This window comes from Danio rerio, chromosome 3 (assembly GCF_052040795.2).
Source record: "Danio rerio strain M-AB ecotype USA chromosome 3, GRCz13ab, whole genome shotgun sequence".
NCBI lineage: Eukaryota > Metazoa > Chordata > Actinopteri > Cypriniformes > Danionidae > Danio > Danio rerio.
Window position 1 is genome coordinate 60,236,449 of NC_141023.1, and position 26,689 is coordinate 60,263,137.

At 38.9% G+C, this 26,689-nt stretch overlaps 1 protein-coding gene across 8 annotated transcripts in view; it reads right to left on the reverse strand.

Moving 5' to 3' along the window:
* cep112 (centrosomal protein 112) overlaps window positions 1-26,689 on the reverse strand; it is a 349,706-nt gene that overhangs the window by 65,486 nt on the left and 257,531 nt on the right. For 5 of the 8 annotated variants that reach the window (XR_015479978.1, XR_015479979.1, XR_015479976.1 and 2 more), the window contains 2 exons: window positions 24,543-24,605; window positions 8,125-8,274 (listed from right to left, as the gene is read on the reverse strand). Coding sequence is in view for 4 of the 8 variants with exons in the window: in NM_001327791.1 (NP_001314720.1) it covers window positions 8,125-8,274; window positions 24,543-24,605 (213 nt within the window). In the remaining 4 variants the exon portion in view is untranslated. The remainder of the gene's footprint in view (window positions 1-8,124; window positions 8,275-24,542; window positions 24,606-26,689) is intronic. The other 3 variants (XR_015479977.1, XM_087243167.1, XM_087243165.1) reach the window with 1 other exon arrangement.

The window sequence follows — 26,689 nt, forward strand, 5'->3', positions numbered from 1 at the left end:
TTTCATCCATGTTTAAAATAAAGTCCTCAAAATATGTCTTGGTGTGACTATAATGACAGAGACATTCCACTGTAAGAAGCACCATCCTACGGGTGACATATTAAACTGAGGTTATGACTCTCTGTTCTCATTAAAATTCCCATAGCACTTTCCGTAAAGAGTAGGGGTGTAATCCTGGCCAAATTCCCCCATCGGCCTGAACCCAACACAAATTCTTAATCTTGCCCCATCCACCTACAGCTGGTGTGATGTGAGGCACTGTTGCTGGTATTGCATCATCCACTAGTAATGGGTGTGGAAAGACCTCCTAATTGCTTCTGATTGTATGTAACTTTAGATGTAAAGCACTATGCAGTCAAGTGCAGTATAGTACATGAATACCCACACTATCAAAAAAAAAATGGTACAAATAATGTTCCTTGAGGAACAGTTTTGCACCTTTGTAAAAATTGTAACTTACATGCTACAGAAAAGACCTCTTATAATACTGTTCTCTATATTTAATGGTACAAGTGAAATGAGGGTACACAATTGTTCCCATGTAAAAGGTACAAAAGTGTTGAACAACTCCTTCGTTATCACAATATCTATGACCATAAATGTTACTGGAAAGGCAAAGTGATTTAATAAATAATTTCCATATTAAAACAAGAATCATCATTTAAAAGAATATGTTTAAAGAAACTTATAAACATTAATTATTAATATAAAACAACTGATAAAACATAAAACTATAGGTATTGTAAACATTTAAGGCACTTAAATGTGACCCACGGCGCATGCAACGCGCGTAGCTGTGCATTTATACTTCTGCGCGCTGTTTTTGTTGTTCTGTAAAAACACTTCCGAAACGCTAGTTGGCAGTGAGGTGTTAATGTTCCTCTGTGTTGAGTTTCTTTGCTGATGTTTTGTTTTTTCTGAACGCTTCCTGAATGTACAAGTGGCTCAAACTCGCTCATTTTGAGGCAGGAACCGGCGGACGTGCAACAACTTTAACCATGAGGAAAACACAAAACAAAACTTTCCATCTGTAGCTCCTTCACGGGACTCCACACTTGTAAACAATCACTCCATCGGGCTCGCACAGCTCTCGGCCCCGCCCAGACTCGTCAGCGCTACCAAGCCGACCAATCACAGAGCTTGCGCTACACATAACGTGTAGTTACATTTTTTGATAGCAGTATTGCCAACTTAGCGACTTTGTCGCTAGATTCAGCGACTTTTTAGACCCCCCCTAGCGACAATTTTTATAGCGACAAATCTAGCAACTTTTTTGTGTGTTACTAGAGATTTTTATAGGCTGTCATTTGTCTATACTGTATCGTTACTACTCTTCTCAACGAGCTTCGGATGATGCCGCCGGCCCCTCCCCCGCCTCAGAACACTGACAGGCAGCCCAGTCCTCACACAGCAGCCTCTCCCACCTGCAGCCTGAGAGCAGATCTCTCCTCTGCATATCGACGGCAAATGATTTAGCACCGGCAGTGTGAAGGTATTTCCCTTGTACAGTCAAACCGATCTGCTTCTCCTTTGTTTTAGCAATTTAATTTGACCATTTTGAGACTACTGCAAATTCACACATACAAATACACATCTATACTGATATATAGTATTCAAACAGCAATACATTTAGTTAAATTGACATGCATATATAAAGCGCAGTGCAAAATTAAATACTCCTTTATTGACCAGAGGCTGTTAAACAACCAGAAATGTTAGAACGTGATGACTTCAGTAATATGCAAGTTAACATATGACATAATCTAGCAACTTTTACCGCTTTTTCGGGGAAAGCTTAGCACCTTTTCGTTGATAATAGTTGTCAACAGTGTTTGAGAGGTGCACGTCAGAGACGCCGACGGCCAAGGCGTAGGGCTATGCGTCAACATGTAGGCTGTGCTTAGCATACGCGTGCGCTTGATGCAGAAGTATAAATCAGCCTTTAAAGTTTACAGTGTCTTGTCACTGTAGTGGTAGCTTCATGGATCAGATTTGTACCTTTAATGAAGGTACAATATTGTATCTGCAAGGTTTAAAAACCAAAGGTACATTTTGGTTTCCAATGGTACAAATCATGTCCTTAAAGGGACAGACTGCAATGGTACAAATTTGTTTCTTTGTCTTAAGGTGCAATTCTGTCCCTAAAAAAGGTACTGCCCCAGTGACAAGAGTTTGTAACTTCTTTGGTACCAATTTGGTACCAACATCATTGTACCATTTTTTTCGGAGAGTGTAGGGCTGGAAAGTAATAAAATAAATGTAACGATATTCATGATATAATTCAATGTGGACAGATGATTCTTTTGAGTCAATCTTAAATTGATCATTTCTTTTGATTAGTAAAAATCAGCTTTAATGATTCGCAAACTGGAGAGATCTGGAGTAAATTGCTTGCTACGATAGTTCTTTTGGACCTGTTAATTTAGACTTGATTCTTTTGTGATGTTCACTTAACCATAGAAAGGTTTATCAGTGAAGTAATCATTTCAAGTTGGGTCCATTTTTTAAACAAAACTATTGTACGCTACATGACAAAAGTCTTGTCGCCTATCCAAGTTCTAGAAACAAGTAATGACTCAAATAACCTATTAATAAAGTCATAAAATGGCAAAGAAATCGTTCTTGCAGGACTCCCAGAGTTCATCAAGATTCTTTGGATTCAATTTCAATGCCTCCCCCTTCATCCTACCCCAGACATGCTCAATAATGTTCATTTCTGGTGACTGCGCTGGCCAATCCTGGAGCACCTTGACCTTCTTTGTTTTCAGGAACTTTGATGTGAAGGCTGAAGTATGAAAAGAGCGATATCCTGCTGGAGAATTTGTGCTCTCCTGTGGTTTGTAATGTAATGAGCAGCACAAATGTCTTGACACCTCAGGCTGTTGATGTTGCCATCAACTCTGCAGATCTCTCGCACGCCCCCATACTGAATGTAAACCCAAACTATGATTTTCCCTTCACCAAACTTGACTGATTTCTCTGAGAATCTTGGATCCATGCAGATTCCAATAGGCCTTCTGCTGTATTTGTGATGATTGGGATGCAGATCAACAGATAATTCACTGAAAGAAATCTACCTTCTGGCTATGGGTGTATGGCCATACATGATAAATGCGCCACATAAAAACACACATTAAAAAATAATGCAAACAGTTAAGAAAACCTTAAGAAAACAAGTCTAAAAAACAAATCAACAAGTTTGATTGGATGTTTATAGTATGCTTAGTTAGGCTTGGTGCTTAACGCAGGACAGCTATAGTGGCCATGGTTTGGGAGAGTACAAGAAAAAAAGCAGCAGTGATTTCTAAATTTGACCCTGAGCGCAGAAAGCATTAGAGCTTCAGTGACAAAAACTGAGCAGTTCAAAGCACGGGTCACCACTTCAAAACACTCGTAAAAACACCACACTCCAATCGGCCACGATCCCAAACCCTCTTTGAAAGCTCCACAAAGGACAACAGAGTCATGTCTACTCCATTAAAGCCCGGGCCAGACTCCGACACTGTGTACCGGCTCTTCTATCATGCAAAAAGGCATGTTGGAGGCCTTTTGTGCGGAGACGTTTCAGTTGTTCCACACATAAAGCCCTGAAAACGCTCAGTCAAGCGTGATGGATTGGTCAAGACAACAAAACAACAAATCATTTGGATGAATGAAAAGACATCTCTTTGTAAACGACGCCACACTTTAAGATGATTTTCATCTTTATCTTTTATGAAACAGATTTGAAACTGAAAATATTTAATATTTAAATTAAATATTTAGCTTTTTCATGAGCATTTTGTTCCCTCTTCCTGACTCAAAATGTCTTGCTTCTGTAGCTTTAGGAATGTAAATGAGCTCAGGAGTGATTGGTTAACTTCTTTGCATCAACATTTTTTTAAAGAAGTCTCGTATGTTTAACAACGCTTTATTTACTTGATCATAAAACAGTAGTACTGTGAAATGACTCACCGGACATTTTATTAGGTACACATATCCAACTGCTTGTTGACGCAAATTTCTAATCAGCCAATCGCATGGAAGCAACTCAATGCATTCAGGCATGTAGACATGATCATGGCAATCTGCTGCAGTTCAAAACGAGCATCAGAATTGGGAAGAAAGTGGATTTAAGTGTCTTTGAACATGGCATGATTTTTGAGGTGGATGGTCTACAGCAGCAGAAGACCACACCGGGTGCCACTCTAGTCAGCTAAGAACAAAAAAAACTGAGGCTACAATTTGCACAGGCTGACCTAAATTGGACAATAGAAGATTGAAAAAATGTTGCCTGGTCTCGATTTCTGCTGTGACAATTTGGATGGAAGGGTCAGAATTTGGCATCAACAACATTAAAGCATGGATCCATCCTTCCTTGTATCTGGTTCAGGGTGGGGGTGGTGGTGTAATGTGACCACAGTGTACCCATTTTCTGATGCCTACTTCCAGCAGGATAACACACCATGTCATAAGGCGCAAATCATCTTTGACTGGTTTCTTGAACATCACAATGAGTTCACTGTACTCAAATGGTCTCCACAGTCACCAGAGCTCAATCCAATAGAGCACATTTGGGATGTGTTGGAAGGGGAGATTCTCATCATGGATGTGCAGCCGACAAACCTGCAGCAACTGTGCGATGCTTTCATTTCAATATGGACCAAGACCTCTGAGAAATATTTCCAGTACCTTGTTGAATCTTTGCCATGAAGGATTAAGGCAGTTCTGAAGGCAAAAGGGGGTCCAACCTGGTACTAGTAAGGTGTACCAAATAAAGTGGCCGGTGAGTGAAAAAGAGTGTTAAGAGTGTGTTCTCCCTCGTGTTGGTTTGTGTATGAGAAATGTGTGATCTGCCGTGTTTATGACACAAATAAATATTGTGGAAGTTATGTGTTAATTCCTGAGATCTACATCACAACAATTTAGAATAACTCTTGTTTTTTATAAAAAAAAATAAATCTGTGACGCTAAAAAGTCATTTTCAGCATAATTATTCTAGTCTTCAGTGTCACATGATCCTCCAGAAATAATTCTAATATTCTGATCTGCTGCTCAGTTATTATTAATAGTTGCTCAATTATTAATCCAGATCTTGAACACATTTTCGCTGCTTAATATTTACCTCTTTCAGGATTCTTTAATAAAGTAAAGTTCAAAAGATCTGCATTTGTTTCAAACAAAAATCTTCTTTAATATTTGAAATGTCTTCACTGTCAATTTTGATCCATTTAATGCAACCTTGGTGAATAAAATAATTTCTTTCTTAAACTTACGCAGCCAAACTTTTGAATAGTAGTGTATCAATAATTGATAATAACTGAGCTGAAGTTCTGAAGGATCATGTGACATATGACTGAAGTAATGATGATGAAAATGCAGTTCTGACATCACAAAAACAAGTTTCATTTTTGATTGTAACAGGATTTTACAATAGTATTTTTCAAACTGTAGTTATTTAATCAAATAAATGTAGTGATGTTGGAAAAAAGTGACTAATTATTCCTCTTTTAAAGGCACAGTTCACCCAAAAATGAAAATGCATCCACAGTTTACTCTTCCTCAGGTGGTTCCAACCATTAATGAGTTTATTTTTCTTTTACTGAACACAAAATAATTTGTTTAGAAAAATGTTGAATACCGGTAACTATTGACTTCCATATTCTTTCCTTTTCATCAGAAGAAACCAACACAGGCTCAATGTGAATACGTACCCATGTCTACATTTCTGGAGAGCGCGAATTATGTAGCCAGAGGTACATATGGCTGCAATTTGTCTTTAAAACAAATGATATGGGCTGGTATGATGCCGCCGATGGCTTCTGTTTCTTTTCGCGATACCAGCTGACCGCTTACCTCTATGTGGATGGCTTTACCGCTGTTACCAGTTTAGCCAGAAGCTCTGACTTGAGACGCATAGATGAGTTGACCGCAATGACTGGTTTGGAGTTTGGCGAAGAACGGTTCCAGGAAGCAGGTAAACAAAAATAAAGCCAAAAAATAAAATACAAAAGTAAATAAAAGGGTGAGAAGGTGGTAAGATCTGAAAACGTGGTAAAAATCAGAAGGCCACGAGGGCTTTTCACTGTCTGTTGGGTTTAGGGAGAGTGGTGGGTGAGCAAATTGGTACTTTTAAAAACACTATCGGTTGGGTTTAGGAATGGGGTGAATCTTAGGGTGGGGGAATCGGTTGGTTGTACAGTCAGTCAGTCGACAGCGACCTTTGGTGGATTTACATGAAAACCGCAGGTGTGAATGGCGCTTGTGAGAGAAATTTGAGATCTCAAAAAAACATACACAGCAGCCTCTGGTGAACTTGCGAAAACAAAAATTGCAAAAAAGGTACCTCCTCGGACGTATTTCATGCTCTCCAAAAATGAATACAGGGGTACGTATCCATAATGAGCCTGGGTTGGAAGAAACTCAAATATGTCTAGAACAACTGCACGAAAAGTTGACAAATTAAAAATGTAAGACAACTGACTCAACTTTTGCTGACTCAACATTTAAACCAAGAACTGCACTTGACTCGATTTAAGTTGAGTCAACCTTTTTTTGGGGTATATTGGCACAAACGGGTCCCAGTGTTTTTAACAGAGGTCAGTAAATGTATGATGATGGAATTCTCATTTGTGGACGAACTGTACCTATAAGATGATTAGAGATTTTAAATCTTCCTATGCCATCATAATAGTTATGAACAATAAAACCTTTGACAAGATGTGGCATTTCTTTTTATATTATCTGCTGGTTAAACCTGTTGATCCATAAAATTGAGCACTTATACAAATATATTTTGTTCATGGCTTTTTAAAATGATAGATTTAATTAAATGTTCTATCTATCTATCTATCTATCTATCTATCTATCTATCTATCTATCTATCTATCTATCTATCTATCTATCTATCTATCTATCTATCTATCTATCTATCTATCTATCTATCTATCTATCTATCTATCTATCTATCTATCTATCTATCTATCTGACTGTCTGTCCGTCCATCTTAAAAACACATCACCTAGTTTTACTGAATGAATCAGCTGTTTGAACAAATCCATCCATCCATCCTTCCATCCATCCATCCATCCATCCATCCATCCATCCATCCATCCATCCATCTACCCACCCATCCATCCATTCATCCATCCATCCATCCATTCACACACCCACCCATCCATCCACACACCCACCCCCCACCCACCCACCAACCCACCCACCCATCCATTCATCCATCCATCTTTTCTTTCTATTACAATTATTTATTTGTTTAATCATTTACTTATTTTCTTTAATTATTTCATTCATTCATTTATTCATTCTTTTCGTCCCCTTTTGGGCTGTTCAGGGAGGGAAACGTTTATTATAGTAGTGTTGTTGAGTAATAATTTAAAAAATTATTTTGTGAATTGCTGATTATATGGAACATTCAATAAATTAATAAAATTAAAATAAAGGTGATCTAGCTTTAAGGTTGGTTCTTTCTCGATATAAATTCTATTTAACATTACATGGTCCTTTCAACTTATAATACTAGCACGCATATTTAAAATACCATGAGCATCAGGCATTTGCAGGTTAACATCTGAGCCTGTTTTTTCTCAAAATATTTTCTTCACTTTGGTCAAATGGTGAAGTATGTTTGTCACCAGTGGTGTGCTTGGTTTGGGACTCGTGGAGCTGCGCATCGTGATTTGCTCTTCAGTGTTTTGGTTTTCAGCAGTGACATTTACATTACACTGAACTGAGCTAAACCAACACAATCTCATGGCAATTCATAACTTTTTGATTTAGTGGCTAACTCGTATGAATTCGTACAATCTCATTCGTACAATTTAGTACGATTTGCTCATCCCCCCCAAGACGGTTGGGTTTAGGGGTGGGGTTGGGTGCCACTCCTTTTTAAAAGTGTACATTTTCCTACAACTGAACTCGTCACTGAATTAGCCACTAAACGGACAAAACGTAAAATAGTTACGTTTGCTGAAAATATCAGTCTGGCTAAACTGAACTGAAGCTGTTTTAATTTACTACAACTACTATCTTAAGCTACTTTGACATAATCTACATAGTAAAAGTGCTATAGAAATAAAGATGAATTGAATTAAACAGTAAGTTTGCATGAGTTAGTATTTGCTCTCTGACCTTATTGCTTTGGTCGGCATCTCTGTTAAGTTGTGTCTTTTCCTCATCCCAGTAGCTCTGCGCCGCCTGTAGTTTTCTCTCCAGACTCTGCTGCGTCTGCCGGCTGTCTTCTTTGACGCTGCTCAGGGATGCCTGCAGCTCAGATATCACCTGTGTGAACACATCCAAACACACGCTTGTTCATCTTTAGCTGACTACAGCAACAGGCCATTGAGCTCAGCGATCAGAAAAAGCTCCTCAGGGTCTGTTTTAATTGCTCGACTAACGATTCTGCTCAATGTAACGCTTGACCAGCTGAAGTCAAATATTCAAAAATCTCTTTGAGCAGATCTTTACACTGGAAGCTAAGGTCTCAGGTCAGCTGCTAGCATTACATAATCAATCACTTCTAATATATTTTTTAAAGCCTAAACCAATAAGAGTAGCTGGAGAAGCTGCTGCAAATTTAAGTAGTTCAAGTACAGTCAAACTACATTTAGAAGTTCAAAAGCAGCAGTGAATTACATCAAATGTTGCTAGCTGAAGTCTTCTAACCTGTTTGCCAGCTCCCCACCTATGGGGATTTATCAGAAACTCTAAAATGATAACAGTTCTTGACCTCAGTGAGCTACAAACACTAATCCGCTTGTTAAGTGGTGATGCATGGAATACTGTCTCCAGGTTCAAGATGCTACTCATTTGAATTAAGAAAATATTCGTTTATGAACAATTGTTTGTCATATCACCAGGCACGTGCACACATAGGGCTCAACCTGTGCAGTGCACATGCCTTTTTTAGTCTTGGATAGAAAGTGCCCTCCCACAATGATCAAAAGTGCCCCCACGACACCCCCCTCCCCCCTACCGCTCTTCAGTAGGCGCGCGACAACACCGCTCTTGAGTACGCACGCTCCCCACCCCCCCGCTTTACAGTTCGCGCAACAACACCACTGATCACAACGCGCGCGACAACACAGCGCGCAACAACAACAACGACGACGACGACGACGACAACGACAACAACAACAACCCCCCCCCCTTCAAAAAAATTATCCTGCACATGCCCTTTGGACAGTCTCTGCACGGGCCTGCACATCACACATCGGAGTAAGTTTTATATAAAAACATGTGTACACAACAGTCGCTGGACTTGCTGTATCAAAGACAACAATATTTTAACAATTTACCAAAGATTAATCACAAAAATAATGTTAATCATATATATATATATATATATATATATATATTCAGTTAAAGTCAGAATTATTAGCCCCCCTAAATTATTAGCTGCCTTGTTTATTTTTTTTCCCTGTTTTCTGTTTACCGGAGAGAAGATTAGATGATTTTTTCAGCACATTTCTAAATATAATAGTTTTAATAACTCATTTCTAATAACTGATTTATTTTTATCTTTGCCATGATGACAGTAAATGATATTTGACTACATATTTTACAAGACACTTCTATACAGCTTAAAATAACATTTAAAGACTAGGTTAATTAACGAATTAACGAATAAACGAATTAACTAGGTTAATTCATTTAACTAGGCAGGTTAGGGTAATTAGGCAAGTTGTTGTATTACGATGGTTTGTTCTGTAGACTATCGAAATAAATTGCCAAAAGGGGCTAATGATCTTGACCTTACAATTGTGTTTAAAAAAATTAATAACTGCTTTTATTCTAGTCAAAACAAAACAAATAAGACTTTCTCCAGAAGAAAAAAATATTATCAGACATACTGTGAAAATTTCCTTGCTCTGTTAAACATCATTTGGGAAATATTTAAAACAGAGAATAAAAAATGAAAGGTGGACTAATAATTCTGACTTCAACTATATATATATACTGTCACAATCACCAGCAATCTAAACACCATAGATCGGTGGAAAATATTACTTACATTTATACTTATATTATCCACTATAAATACAGCACACTAACACACAGTTGTTGCTGAGTCTTGTTATCTGTTAAGTGTCATTACAACGCGTCTCCTTTGTCTTGGTTTGTCATGTTTTGATCCTCACCTTATAATCTTGTCTGCCGCCTGCCTGACCATTCGCCTGTTTCTTTGACTACATTTTTGATTTGCCTGTACACATCTGCTTGCACCTGTATTGACCACTGCTTACCTGACCTCGCTAATAAACCTGCATTTGGATCCGCATTCTCTGTCAGTGTCACATCCCTGGTTACACTGTAAAACCCAACAGTCAACTTTATCAGAGTATAGTTAACTCAAAACTTACTGAAAGTTAATTCTACTCATTTGAAAGGAGTTTTGACCTCAGTGTTAAAGGTAATGAGTTAAAAGACACTCACTGCCGTTAGTAAATCATTCAAAAAAGACGCCTCTCAACAAAAAAGGTGTGATCGGCCCCTAAAGTGTGTGTATGAGTGTGTGAGAGTGACCTTAACGCACTTATCTTGCTGTGTCTGAGAAAATTTAAATATGCATCTCAGCTCTTAGAACTACATGGAGTAAACAAAAACAAAGACTGTGTATTTATGCACCATCAAATGAGGTTATAATGGAAGCCAATGGGGCAAAAAATCAGCCACCAACAGTAAATTAGGGAGAAAAAATGAAAATCTCACAATGCATCAAAGCCAATGTTGTTACTAATCCTTCACATGTTTAAGACTGTGACAAAAGGTTAAAAAAAATCCAGTTCACAATTACTTTTTGTCACAATTTTGTGCGTCTTTTTCACCAATTCAATGACATCACTTATAAACTTAGCAATTAAAGAGTTAAAATCCTGCAATTTTCTAAGTAATTTAGTAGTTTTAGTCTGAGGACTGAGGTTGATTAACAGATTTATGCAGAAAAAATGTATAGAAATATTCATCTGATGCGTTTTTACAGCACTTTAATTCAGTGGATGTGATCCTAAACATAACAAAACAGTAGTGAACTTGAACAGTGCACAAGGGTTCAAATAAAGTGTGACTGTATGCTTACATACCTGCTTCAAACACTATTCATAACATCTCAATTGCTTGATTCTGTTAAAAAACTTAATATTAAGGTAACACATAAGCGTGTTTGAGCAAAATATCTCCGTTCACAGTTCAATTTCAAAGCCAGAGGCAACAAATCAACTGTATAACCTCCACGATTCATTACAGGAATTCAATAATGAACAGATTTGAATGCTGATCGTTTTGCGCTGTTTATGTAAACACAGTTAAATTCTGTCTCTATCAAGTGCAGATGAACGTCTAGCCTAAAGCCTATTCCAGCGTCCAGTCAGAATCAGTGTTGTTAGCGCTTAAATGAGAGCTGTACAGTAAAATCCCAAATGACCACCCCTGCATGACTACAGTCACTCCTCACTTTACACACACATACACACACCGGAGAACAGAGAAGCGCAGAGAGAGAGAAGATGGACTGTTTAATGAAGCTCTAGCGAGATGAAAATGAGGAAAAAACTGGTCCTTTGAAATCTCGCAGTCCAAATTCGGATTCTATTTCAACTGCAGCCAAGAGAGCGGCGGCAGCAGCGGCAGCAGCGCCGGGCAGCGGTGCAGCTCAGGGCTAGACAGATAATTGTTTATTGTGCATAAATGTTCGGAGGAACGCTTTTACTGGAATCCGTTCATTGTGTGGGAGTTGGGAGTGAACTCTTGGAGCGGACACAGAGGGAGAGATTAGGCTTATTTTGTCAGTGGGCGAACCACATGAAAGCAACCAAACGCCCCATTATTATGGTAACATAAGTTCTCATGGTAATAATTATTTGGCTATACGGATTCTTGCATCAAGTCTTTTGCCTGAAGGCGCACACTCATCCCTCGATTGTATTCCTCACTTTGGATATTACAAAATGTTGATGTTAAAGGCTTTAGCGTGTCTTCTTTTATTTTCAAGCTTCTTCTCCCTCCTTTTTAGTTCAGAGGAAACATTATTATAAGATCTTAAATTGTGATCTAATTGATGACTGATACAATGATGTGGGCAATATATACAGTGCCCCGGCATAAATGAGTTCACCCCTTACAGAACGCTCTTTTAAATAAATACTTTCTGTAGGATGCCATACAATATTATGGTTGTGTATATAAACAAGACAAGTGAGTACCAAGGCTAAAACTGAAACTAATGTAGCAAAAGATCACGGTGCAAAAGTTAGTATGCATATACACTCACCGGCCACTTTATTAGGTACACCTGTCTAACTGCTCGTTACGCACATTTCTTATTAGCCATGTCGGCAACTCGAAGCATTTAGGCAGGTAGATATATACAAGACGATCTGCTGCAGTTCAAACAGAGCATCAGAATGTGGAAGAAAAAGTGATTTAAGTGACTTTGAACTTGGCATGGTTGTTGGTGCCAGACGGCTGCTCTGAGTATTTCAGAAACTGCTGATCTACTGGAGACTTCACGCACAACCATCTTTAGAGTTTACAAAAAATGGTCAGAAAAAGACAAAAATATCCAGTGAGTGGCAGTTCTGTGGGCACAAATTAGAAAATAGGAAAAACTTTGCCTGGTCTGATGAGTCTCGATTTCTGCTGCGACATTCGGATGGTAGGGTCAGAATTTGGCTTTGTCCATGACCACAGTGTACCAATCTTTTGATGGTTACCTCCAGCCGGATAGCACGCCATGTCTCAAATGGCCTCTACAGTCACCAGAGCTCAATCCAATAGAGCACCTTTGGGATATATTGGAACAGGAGATTGGCATTATGAATGCATAGCCTTGCAACAGCTTGTTGCTATCATGTCAATATGGACCAAAATCTCTGAGGAACATTTCCAGTACCTTGTCGAATCTATGCCATGAAGGATTAACGCCCTTCACACGGGGCGTCAGCATCAACGCTTCCCATTCACTTTGAATGGGTGATGTCAGGCGTTGCCGAACTGCATTGTGGATCCGTCAGCGCTGCTTCAGAGGCGTTGCTCGCTGCAGAAGGTGGTACTAGCTCAACTTTTCAAGCGCCGACGGAAGCATCAGCCAATCAGATCGCTGTATGCAAATACACCAGCTAGACAGTGGCCTATTGCTGACTGAATTTCATTGGCTGACGCTTCTATGATGATCGTTTCAGCCGCAACTTCAGACACGCCTTCAGTCAAGTGTTGACGCTGAAGCCCCGTGTGAATGGGGCGTAAGGCAGTTCTGATGGCAAAAGGGGTCCAACCTGGTACTAGTAAGTTGTACCTAATAAAGTGGCCAGTTAGTGTATACTGTGCATAAATACAATAAATCTTTCTTAAAATTACAAATAAATGTAAATTGGTTGTGCATGAAAGCGTTAAACTGGCTTGACTTTATTACACAGCCACAGGCTTTAAAAATGAACAACTTTTTTAGGGTGCTTTCACACTAGCACTTTTGGTGCGCACCCGGTTTCGTTTGACGTCGAAGTACAGTACGTTAAGCTAGTGTGAACGATGTCTGCGCACTCACAAACTGTACTCGAGTCTGCCTGAAAGAAGTGGTTTGAGGTATGGTACTAGTAAGGTGTACCTAATAAAGAGACCGGTGAGTGTAGTATGCTAGACAAAATATTAATTGCAATTTTAATAAAGAAAAAAACATCAGAGAACTGTAAAAGTTTGTAATATTTGTTTTGGCAACAAATTGTTTCAAAGGCACCCTATAAAGAAAATCTGGGTATAACAAGGCATAGTCAAATAATAGGACATCAGTATATGGAAATGGGCATACCATGAGCCTCAGACACTACTGCTTCCTCGTTCTCATGTAAATTCCATGAGTGTGAAACCCAGGTGGACAGCAGGTCAATCAGAACACAAAGCAGACTGTTGCGTGACTCATAGGCCCTGACCTAATCATTTGCATGAAGGTCCAGTTTAGGTCATTCATCTGGACCTAATGAGCAGCTGACATCATCATGAGAACACAGTCTCATATGTAGCTCAGAGATCATTAATATGCATGCTTAAGCCACAACATTTTCTAGAAAGAAAACTATGAGTTTCCCTCCTTTACTTATTTTAAAGCTTATATTAAACCTACTATATATGTGGGACTTTTAGTTTGAAAAAGGGAGCTCCAAATTGTTTGCTAAAGACTGCTTGGGACATGTTCAAACTTGCGTCAGGATGCAAAATTTACCGATTATACATTCATTCATCTCCCCTCCGAAGAAGCAGAAGGTATGTTTAATTCATCGTGCTCACTGTGAAATTTGATGCGTATGTTTCAACAAACATGTGTAGATGCCGAATCGTGTCATATCCCTCAGCTCAACTGTCATCTGTTCATGAAGAGCTTTATATTAATTCCTGGCTGTGTTTGCTTTGACATTATACCGTTAATATATCTCAATCAGTCTCTTTTGTCAAGTTTAATTATAATTTAGCTTTTATCCACAACAGTTCGGTAAGCAAAATAGCTTAACGTTACTTTGATTGGTTTATATTAGAGAGCTCACTTGCTCCATGTAGGTAAAATCAATACCAACTCATTAAGTCAGGGCTATTCAATTAGTTTGTCATGGGGGCCGGTTCATGAAAAGCATCCCAGACGAAGGGCCAGAGAGATATAACTTGCTATATGGGTGATGACACAACTGCATATAAGAGCCAATATGCTGTATATTTTTGCTCCTTAAGACACCCACGATGGCTTTTTCTACATTAAAATGTTAAAATATTGTATTTTGAAACTACATATCAGTGACATTGTACATAATCATTTTAATAACAATTTGTCTAACATATCTTTTGTTTACATTGCACTGAAAAGCACGCACAACTTTCACCGTGAGATGTTTTCTACTGCATGCGCTCAGAAAGGCGCTCCGCTAGCGCCCGCATATTGGCATATATTCTTACAATAGAAAAAAACAAACCTGCAAGCGGAAAAGACGTGAAATGGGAACGACCGCTGGAATAGTTCATCCTGTGTGCGTGCGTATTAGCCTCGGTGTACTTCAAACTTTAAACTAGCAGGCAACTTGGCATTTTGCAGCGGTTTCGTTTCGTTCTGTGCAACAGAAATGCGGCTTAGAGAAGACTTTACGATTAATAAACTGTGACGAATTAAAGCGCAGTTAATAGTGACATTGGCTAATCGTTGCATCCCTATTAATGATATCAGTGCATTGTACAAATAGCCTCTTCTACAAACATGTTTTTGACTGCCCGCACCACTCGCTTATGATCACTCAAGCTCTGTGCAGCCTTTAACGGATGCTCGGGCTGTTATTGAACAGACACACGTCACTTCATAACTATAGCGGCCGTTTCTCGACTGAACTAAATTTATTTTTTATGTCTTTGTCACACTGTTTGGAGGGCCGGAACAAAGTGCCTCGGGGGCCGGATTTGGCCCGCGGGCCGCCTATTGAATAGCCCTGCATTAAGTTAACATGATTTAACTCGGCATCAACTTTGCTAGTTCAGTGTACATCATGCTGTGTGTGTGTGTCTGTCTGTAAGAGCTGCACATCAGAGTGGAGCTCAATAATATTAAAAAAACTACCCATATATGGTCAATTATGGACCTTCAGATTGTAGGGGTATTTTATGGAGTCATAAACGAGCTTTTCATTTACGTTCCTAAGCCATATAACTACTATGTAGATATCAGAGAATAATTTATTGTATTGAATCAATGCAGTGGGATACCTTTAAAATCAAATGTAGCATCATTCTATTCTAAAAGATGCTAGGTGACTAAACTCTTATTTTCATAAACATAACTGATTAATAAACATTTCTTTTTCAATTACACTGTCTGTATTCACTGAGAAATGGATAAATATATATTTAATGTCAAAAGAGGGGTGTACTGCTTTACTTGCTGGTCTGCACTGTACAGTTTCTACAGTATATGCTCATTAAATGCTAGGACTTTGTGGGTGGTATATGCTACAGTCTACTTGCTTATCTGTTGCTATGGATTATTATATTCTGGTCTCCAGATTCTTCAACGTACATTAAGTCTACAGTTATATAAGTTATAATAAAAAACAAGAAAGAAAACACTTTCTCATTCAGAGAGTCTTAAATTAGAGACAAACAAACAAGCAAACAGAAAACATTAAGAGCTGGCTTTGATGTGATTGTTTGAAGCTATTAAATACTTAAAAAAAAAAATTACATAGATTACATTACATTACATAGATCTGAAATGACCAAGCCAGACTCATTGCAGATATGTTTCCAGGTCTACATTTCTAGGGACAGCGAACTATGTAACTGGAGGTTGTCTGAACTTTTTGTTTGAGCAAATCCACCAGAGGCTGCTGTGTAACTTTTTGATGATCTCAAAATTATCCTGTGTGTCTTCAAAAACACAAATCCACCAGAGGGTGCAATATAAACTTCAGCCGACCAGGTCAGCTTGCTGTCGACTCATCCCTTCCCTAAACCACAACCCACAAGCTGCGTCCCAAATGGCACACTATACACTATGCACTCATGCACTTACATACTCAACAGGATAGTACATGTATGTAGTGTTGTCCCAAATGGCACACTTATGTTTTTTTACTAAACGGAAATTCAAACCGTTTCCCCAATTGCCAAATCAGTGAAATAAACAACCGAATTATCAAATAATACCTGCCGTGAGTATAACCGCATTGACCATCGGGAGGCGCTATAATCACTCTCGTAGGAGAATTATGCTTTCACCATCCATAATAAATAAAGTTATCCAACATGTGCGACCGATAGCTCCGCCCCTTCCACTACGTAGGCAAACCTGCGGTCGTTGAGTGCGTGAAGTGTCCATCATTCCACACTTCATTTTACCGGCTGAATGAGTGCATCATCCGGGTAATTAAAGTGCACTTATTATTTTTAGAGTTTTCAGTGTGAACGCACCTCTTAAACTATTTATACTACAAAATGGCGTAGAAAAGTGCATAAGTATGCGATTTGGGACGCAGCTACAGTGTTTTCAAAAGCAATCTAGAAAAAGAAAAGCTGTTGTGGTCATGTGATTTCACCAAATTTTCGTTTATTTAGTTTTATATATATACAGTATACACTGTATATTGCTTTCTTTCTTATCCAGAACGCTGCAGACAGGATTCTGACCAGAACCAGAAAATCCTAGCACATCACACATGTCCTTAAGTCTCTACACTGGCTCCTGGATGCATTTAGAATAGATTTTAAAGTATTATTACTGTTCTATAAATCACTAAAAAGCCTAGGACCTCAATACATTACAGATACACTCCCTGAATACAAACCTAACAGATCACTCAGAACTTTAGGATCAAATAAGCTAGAAATTTCAAAACTTCATTGAAAACAGGGCGAATCCGCCTTCAGCTATTATGCTCCTCGCTGCTGGAATCAGCTTCCAGAAATGATCAGATATGCTTCAACATTAGGCACATTCAAATCAGGACTTAAAACACACCTGTTTAGCTGTACCTTTACTAAATGAGCACTGTGCTGCGTCCGACGGATCGCACTATTCTTTTCTTTCTTCTTGTCTCTTTTATTCCTGTTTATGTAACTTTGAATTGCCACTGTGTATAAAAGGTGCTATATACATAAACTTGCCTTGCCTTGTCGGACTCAAACACCATCATAGTGATCAGCTTTTCCCTGCATGTCAAGTGTGCTGACATACATGATGAGCTACTGAAAAAGCTGTCCATATGGAAGTAAGCAGACAGTGGTAGCGCAAAAAGGAACAGTAGCCGTCAGTGGCATCATAACGCCCCGTAGCATTTATTTTAAAGACAAAGTGCAGCCAGACATACAGCTGGCTACATAATTAGCACTCTCCAGAAGTGTAGACAGGGGTATATATCCACAATAAGCCTGTGTTGGAAAAAACTTTGCCAAAACTTGAGAGTTAGGGGTGACGTTACTTTGTTTAGATGACTTCCATTATTTCTTAATAAGTTTGTTAGTACATTTCTGCTAAGATATCCAAGTTACAATTAGGGATGCACAGAAATTTTGGACGCCAAAGATGGCATTTACTGTTTTCGCTATGAAAGTTCTATGCTAAGAAACCTATTCATTTCAATGTCCTGCACCGCACAAGGACGGTTTGTTGCTGTGCCGACCAAATCGCAAGAGCGGTCAAAGTTCGAAATAGCTAAATATTCCGCTCAAAAACAAATTCATTGTGATAATGTGTTGTCATGGCAACCATGGTAAAATGATGCCTATCAATTTGTTCACTGTCAAGATTATAAAAAATGATTGTCAGTAAAACGTGGTTCTTTCATTGCCTTGTGTTATTTTTAAACCAGCAGTAAAATTACTTTCTATTATTTAATGAAATAATAAGTAATTATTTCAAATCGTTTGTTGGTTTTCGACAAAGCGCATCCAGAATTTTCATTCCGGAGCAACACAACTGGTAAAGAAACTGTAGCAACTATTAAAATAAAACAGTATACACTTGTAATTTTCCAATCAAATACAAAAGATAAAAAAGTAGTTCTATTGCCTTCATATCCGCATGAATAATAATAAATAATGGTGCAGCTACAGCACACATACGGTTTAGAAAACACCTTGTGCTGCCTCATCATTAGCTGGAGAGCTTCAAACAGTAGCGAGATTAAAGGTCAATCAAAGAGGAGCAGGATTTCCAAAAATGCTAATTAAAAAGCCTCCAGCGGTACAGTGTGCACTCATACCAGAGCGGAGCTCCCTCTAGACAATGTATGGTATATGGTATGGATTTAATTGGCACACTTCACATGCAATTCCACAGCTTTGGGAACATCTGAGAGCTGTGTGTTGATGGCATAGGTTAGTGCGTGCTTCAGAAGTTCAAAGGACACTTGTCTAAACAACCTCGCAGTGCATTGTGGGACGCTAGAGCAGCTGTATCCTTCCACCGTCATTCTTCCAAGGCCAAACAGACACATCAAAGAAACTGAGATCAATTAAAGGCAGAATATAGTGTTCAGGGGCTCTGAAAAGGATATTTGATTTGTATGATTTCAAATACAATAAAACGACACAATAAAAATGACTACAAATAAATTAAAATGATAAGATACAGTTAATAAGGTGTATTATTAACTGTACCACTTTGCATCATGATGTGACATGAAGATTGTATGCATGATTATGACAACTGTAATTAAGTGTCATTAGCTTAGTTTGTCATGGTAAATGCAAAGGTGACATTGTTTGAAATGCCTTTCTTATGACAACTTGACGCGAATACATCGTAACCTGTCTTTGTTATGACAACTTGAAATTACTAAGACAACATAACGTACGGTAATGAAACGTAACGTAACATAACATAATGTAACGACAACATACAGTAACACAACAAACTGTAACGTAACGTAACAAAACGTAACATTACATGACATAATATAACGTAATGTAATGAAACATAACGTAACAAAACATAATGTAACTACTACACAACATTACATAACTTAACATAATGTAACATAACATAACAATGTAACAACAGCATAACGTAACGTAACATAACAAAACATAATGTAACAATGTAACAATTACATAACATAATATAACATAACGTAACATAATGTAACAACATAACATACTGTAACAACAACATAACATAATGTAACATAACAAAACGTAACATAACAATGTAACAACTACATAACATTACATAACGTAATGTAACATAACAACGCAACATAAAATAATGTAACAACAACATAACGTAACATAACAAAACACAACATAACAATTTAATAACTACATAACAATACATAACGTAACATAACCTAATGTAACAACAATATAATGTAACATGGCGGCAAGTAACGTAACAATGAAACAACTGCATAATATAAAATAACGTAACATAACATAACGTAACGTAACAACAACATAACATGAAAAATAAAATGATTTGACAATTTTAATGAACAACTGTAATGACAAATTAAGTTTGTTCCATTGTACTAGGTTATCAGGAAAAAAACTAATGACATAACTATAATGGCTTCATGACAGTCATGTTTATGGCAGATTTATGACAAGTTATGTTGTCCTGGTAATGTCAAGACATCTCAAACTGCATACTATTTGCATTTAACACGACATAACTGCTAATGACATTTATTGACAGTAATATAAGAATGCATAAAATATCCTTAATAATGATGATTATGAATATAAAGATGTTGTGGCAATCTTAAGAACAACCCCTTCAAGTAAAGATCAAACCTTATTAACCCTTCGAATATCACTCAACATTTTGAGTTCATACTTGAAAATGTTACTTATGGTTTGTTGTCGTAACCCAATGCTGGGTCAAATATGGACAAAGGAAAGAAATCATTATGTGCACATTTAAGAAAGAATCAAGCCAAACAAAATAAAGACAAAAGTTAGAAAAAAAAAAAAAACACTGCCACTTAAGCTTCTAAAAGACTATTTAAATAGACAATGCTTCTACCTACACAAGTGACCAGATGAAGACCCTGTAACCTTGTCTATTTCAATTATCCGTGTGCCAGTTTTGTTTAATTCTTTCTTTATATCAAAACGTTGGCTTGGTTTTTTTTTATTACATTTAAATCACACTTTTGGTTTATCTTTATTCTGTCAACAACAACCAAATATTTTTAAAAGTCTATGTGATACATATATTATACATAATCTGTCAAGAAAAGTTCAGGTTTAGTCAATCTTTTAATAAACACTACTTAATAATTGTCTTGTCGCCTATCCGAGTTTTAGGAACAAAAATATAACTTGACTCTAGTCAATCATTTGGTATCAGAAGTGGGTTATTTGAAAGGCAAAAGCCTCTAGATTACGCTTATTTTACCAAAATAAAATATGATCATCCCTTGATTTTTCATGCTCAATAATGTTCATGTCTAGTCACTGGGCTGGCCAATCCTGGAGCACCTTGACCTTCTTTGCTTTCAGGAACTCTGATGTGGAGGCTAAAATATAAGAAGGTGTGTTATCCTGCTGGAGAATTTGCCCTCTACTGTGGTTTGTAACGGGCAGCACAAATGTCTTGATACCTCAGGCTGTTGCCATCCACCCTGCAGATACCTCACACTACCCATACCGACTACCCATACCGAATATAACCCCAAACCACGATTTTTCCTTCAGCAAAATTGACCGATTTCTATGAGAATCTTGAGTTTATACGGGTACCAATAGGTCTTGTGCAGTATTTGTGATGATTGGGATGCAGTTCAACTGATGATTCATCTGAAAAATCTACCTTCTGCCACTTTTCCAAATGATCAACTAGAAGTCAAGTTATTATTGGTCGTCTCTTACAACTGGGATTGACGACAAAACTTTTGTCAGGTAGTGTACTGTAAAACCAACTGATTTAGTCGTCAATAGCTGAATGCTAACAAATACTGGTGCTAAAATGGTTAAGTCTACCAGTAAATATAAAGCATAAAACCTAAAAACGAATCTAAAACGAACCACAAAAGAGTGACAACTTAAAATAAGAACAAACTAAATGAAAGCTACACAAACTTTTGCTACTTCTGCAGATTCAGTTCTTTGTCCTTTTGGTGAACTAACCGGAACAAGAGTGCGAACAACAGAAATAAGTAAACGGGGCACTGCGTTGTTTGGTGTGGAGGAGGCGCATTTAATGTGTGTTAAACAAAGACGTGTTCCCACCAAATGCGAGTGGGAAACAAGAGGGGGGGAAAACACTGTTTATCCAGCGAATGCCAATTTTGTGCCTCAGAAAAGGAATTAATCATCAGTGGCCCTCTCAGAGGTTATTTAGAAATGGGAAAACGCCTGTGAACTCTTTTTCTCACACACTCAAAGTGTGTTCTTTTGATGTCAAGCATTGTGTAATTTAATAGGCCTGTGTTTTCACACAACATCTGCTTGTCAACCTGACGTTCAACGCTCTGTGTTGTGGAGAGAACTGAAAACGGGGCTGTGAAGAAGTAAAAAAAAAAAGAAGAGTGAGCGCTTGAGCTGAGACTAAAGTAATGAGAGGCAATTATGACAGGCCCACAACCGCAAACTGAAGAGTGCGTTTTCACAACATCCACAGTGCTTGAGGAGTTCACCTCGGTGTTAATCTTGCACCCAGAGAAGAATGGCGGCTATTCTTCTGAACCTGAAGCGAGCGTAATGGCGTTGAGTCTGAGCAGATTAAATCTAATGTTTAACACATGGTCTCTGTAACACACATGATGGGATAAAGAGGAGAGATGCGAGTGCAGACACCCTCAAAACAACCGTCCACTGTCAATTCCATTTAATCAAATGGCAAATTACTTATTTAAATGAATTTAATTATGTTTTCAAAGAAAAGTATAATAATGTAATTGTTCAGATTTTTAGCGTTGATTAACTGTCAATTTTATACCAGTTTTTTAAAATAGATATTTTTTAAATTGGTCTAAAGTATAAATAAATATGATTCACATTCCTCAATATGTAGGGGGAGCCCTTGTGTGGTCACCAATGGAAACTGTGGTTAATAAAAATAATTTATTCGTCACTATAAAAGTGAAATCTCTGAGCCTACACACAAGAATCTGAGAAAAATGCTAATTTAAGGGCTCGTACACACCGGGACGCTTTTTCGTTTGCGTTTATCGTCAGCGTTTTACGAGACGTTTTTCCGTATTCAAACCTAAGCGCTTTTCACTGGCGTCAAGCTGAAAAGTATGCAAAATCACTCTTTGACGTGGCGCTACACAACTTTAAATTTCTGACACCCGCTAATAACACAGAAGAAGAGGAGGAGAGGAAGTTCACACGCTTGTTGTTAAAGGGTCACGAAACACCAAAACACATTTTTTGAGCTGTTGACAGTCGTATATGTGTCCCACACTGCTAAAAACACTACTAGGACACCTATATTTCACTAAAAAGTGTAAATTGGTTGTTTTTGCGTTATTTCAAGCAAATTCGTACTTCCGGTTTGAAACGAATTTTTGAAGCTGCATCATGACCATGATATATTAGCGTTGTATTCCAGCGTGCAGACTGGGCGTCTGTGCCAGAGTGAGTCTTACAGTGTAATGCATTAATGCAGGAGTAAGGCTTGGTTCAAACCAATCAGCGCGCTCTATTGTGCAACTTCATTAATATTCATTACTGTCACAGTGTTTAGACGGCAGAGACGCCACATTGTGTTGGCAAAACAAGCGTGAAGTGTTGCTTTTATAGTTTGCTGCAGTTGAGTTTCGTTTTCATTTTCTCTCTGTGAGAGCTCAGAGTCACGTGTGGATTACAGTGTGCGCGACGCTCGACAACAATAACTTACGTGTCTAAGGAGGAACATTGTTTACCTGAGAGCTGTTCTCATCTGCAAACGATGAGATCCGGATTCGCTTGTAGTTTTCTCTTAATAAAGACACGGCTCTAGTTGCTGGTGATTGTCCTGTCTCTACAGATTTGGTAAGTGAGCGACTAGTGCTCTTTGTTTATTCAGTTTGTTCGTATCGAACAAACTATTGCACCGAGTGTAAACATGTTAGCACCACAACCAAACTTTAACCTTGTGTAGGGTTTTTACCGCATTTAGTGACCGGAATAACAAACGCGGCTTTCTGACGCTACCTGCCGTGTGCATCTAAGTTTCCAGGAAATGCTGAGTTTTTTTTCTCTCTCATTCGCCGTGCGGTATCAAACATTGCATGAAAAATACACGCTTAGAGCAGCTCCTTGAAACAAATATCTTGTTTGTCGCGAGGGGCATGAATGAATTCCCTGAATAAAAGAGCCAAACCGCAGTTAAAGTCCAACATTTAATAATTTGGCAAATAATTCGACTACAGATGTCCATGTAGGTTAAACACCATCACTTTCTACTGTGTGTGTGAATTTTGACTCTGAAACTCGCGCGTGCCCAAATAGACACTTCCACACCATCCCACTTTTCTTCCTCCGACACTCCCCCCTAAACAGAGCTGGACACGCCCACTTTTCTGACTTTTTCCAAAGTAGAGGTGTGAAAACACCCTGCTGAAACGAGGGGGTTTCATGGCCCTTTAAAGTTTACTGGTGACTCGAACAAGCATAGATGGTTCAAGCAGCAGCTCCAGCTCTAGCAATGAAGAAATGATTATTGTTCACCAGTGCAATAAGCAGCTCCACGTTCATATCGCCTTTGGGCATCTTCTTCATTGTGCGCTCGCATTGACAGTTTTGCGCTTTAGCGCCTCCACATGCTGTTTACTGTAACTACAGCAGCTCCATACACATCAACAAAAGTGCCGATCTGATTGGAGGAGAAGGTTTTGACGCGGCGCGTCAAATAAAAAAAACGAGCATGAGGAGTTTTTTTTAAAAAATGACACTTTTGCGCTTGTGTGTACGTGCCTTAAGACGAAAATATCAAATGGCTTTTAGAAGTTTTTGCAACTAAACTCTTCATATATATAGTTCGCATATATATATATAATATAACATTCTTTCTTTCTTTCTTTCCTTCCTTCCATCCATCCATCCATCCATCCATCAGGACGCACATTTTTGCCTTTTTTTCAAGCTCATCAGTTTACCTGTGCAGATTTGGCCATCTTCTGCTGATACTCCTTCTCGAGATGCTTGATCCTGCTGCTGGTCTGTAATAAAGGAGAAAAGCAGAAGAGGCTGTTAGAAACACACGGCTGGCAGGAAGGCCTCAGCCGTGACCTCTGCGACTGGCATGCGTGTGGCTGGGGCTCTGGGAGCAGTGCCAGGCCCGACACCACAACAGCACACGGGCCTTTCATCACAAGCCAACTTATCACCACTTAACAGGAAGAGAGAGAGAGAGAACAAAATCACACCGTTATCTGTAATACAAGAATATGAGACTGAAAAAAAAAATAAAAATCCTGTTAGCTTTCACGAGAAAGAACATGCAAAGCCACGAAAACAAAGCGATAAATGATTATGCAAGGGTTATATTTGTGAACCACAAATGGTTGTGGTTGCTTGCTCACGGTGTAACAGAATAGATGATATTATTAAGAGATTGAAAGAAAAGGAGCTGCAATCCTTCATTCCAATGCGGAAAAATGGGTAAATTAATAATTTTAATGTAATATATATTAATAAAGCACATTTATCATGTATGGCCATACACCCAAAGCACTTTACAGTCATGAGGAGGGTCTCTTCACACCACCACCACCAGTGTGCAGCATCCACTTGGATGATGTGACGGCAGCCACAGGACAATGGCGCCAGTGCGCTCACCACACACCAGCTATAGTGGGAGTGGAGAGACATTGATAGAGCCAATCCGGTGGATGGGGATGATTGGGAGGCCATGACGGGGTAATGCCTAGTTCAGACTGCGTGATTTTAGCCCCGATTTTTGCTCGCCGACAGGTTTTGAGAAATCGCAGACAAATGCCTTAAATCACAGGCAAATCGCTGCTCGTGCACGTGAGTGACAATCACACAGTATGAACGATCAAAGACGCGATCTGAGAGAATCGCCGATGAGTCGCCGATGCCTGCGAGATATTTGGCATGCTAAATATCTGGAGCTGTCGGCGATTCAAATCATGCCGTGTGAATTGAGTTTTGACTGAAAATAACATCAGCGATCGCCTACAGCCAATGAGAGAGCAGCTTTCACTTGTGTGTGTGTGTGTGTATAGCTGCTGCAGGCCAGCGGGAGGCTGAGGAAGAAGTTAAAAGCGCTCTTTTTCGGTTTATTTGGACTCACGAAATGGAGGAAAAACTAGTGAAGGTTTGACAGGACTCAGGAGCAACCGTGTCTGTTTGACGGTTCATACAGAAAAAAATTTGTTTATTATCAACGTTGAGGAGAAATGGCTAATTCCCTTTAAACCCAGGTGAGCAAACATGTACATGTTCTACCCCATTAAAGGCTTCTTTCTCATTATGTAGTTATGAGAACGTAGTTTGGACGAAGTTGTCGGCGATTCTTCCTATAGTAAAGTCATGCAATCTGAAAGCCCCTGTCCCCGATCCATCTTGCAGTGTAAGCAAAGCAGCGACGAAATGCAAGCCCAGATAGTCATGCAGTGTGAAAACATCTGTGACACGACTACTTTGAAAATCATGCAGTCTGAACTCGGCATAAGGGTGAATGGGGAAAATTTGGCCAGGACACAGGACTCTATAAGAGAAGTGTCACGTTGATTTTTAATGACCACAGAGAGTCTGGACCTTAATTTAACATCCCATCTGAAAGATAGATTAGTGTCCCCTTCACTTTACTGGGGCATTGGGACTCACACAGATCGCAGGTTGAGCACCCCCTGCTGGCCTCACTAACACTACTTTCAACAGCAACCTGGTTTTCCCATGTGGACGCACCAGACGCGGAACGCGCATCAAGGGCGAGTGATTTACATGTTAAGTCAATGCAAACGCGCGAATAGACATCCTGTGGCGCGATACGCGCGAATAGCGCAGCACGAATTAAACGAATTGCGCGAATGGTGCGGTGCGAATGGCGCAGCGCGAATTGAGCGTTTTGCATGTTTGATGTGCGAATCGCTCGAGTTCGAAAATCTGAACTAAAACGGACATTCGCGCCGCGTTAACCAATCAGGAGCTTGCTCTTGTGGGGGCGTGATTGTGACGTATCGCCTGTTGTTAGTATCCCAGGGGAAATCCTCCAGCCGACACCGACAAGAAGTTCATCAAACTGGGCTGGGCTCAGTCAGAAGCACTGCTGAAAGTC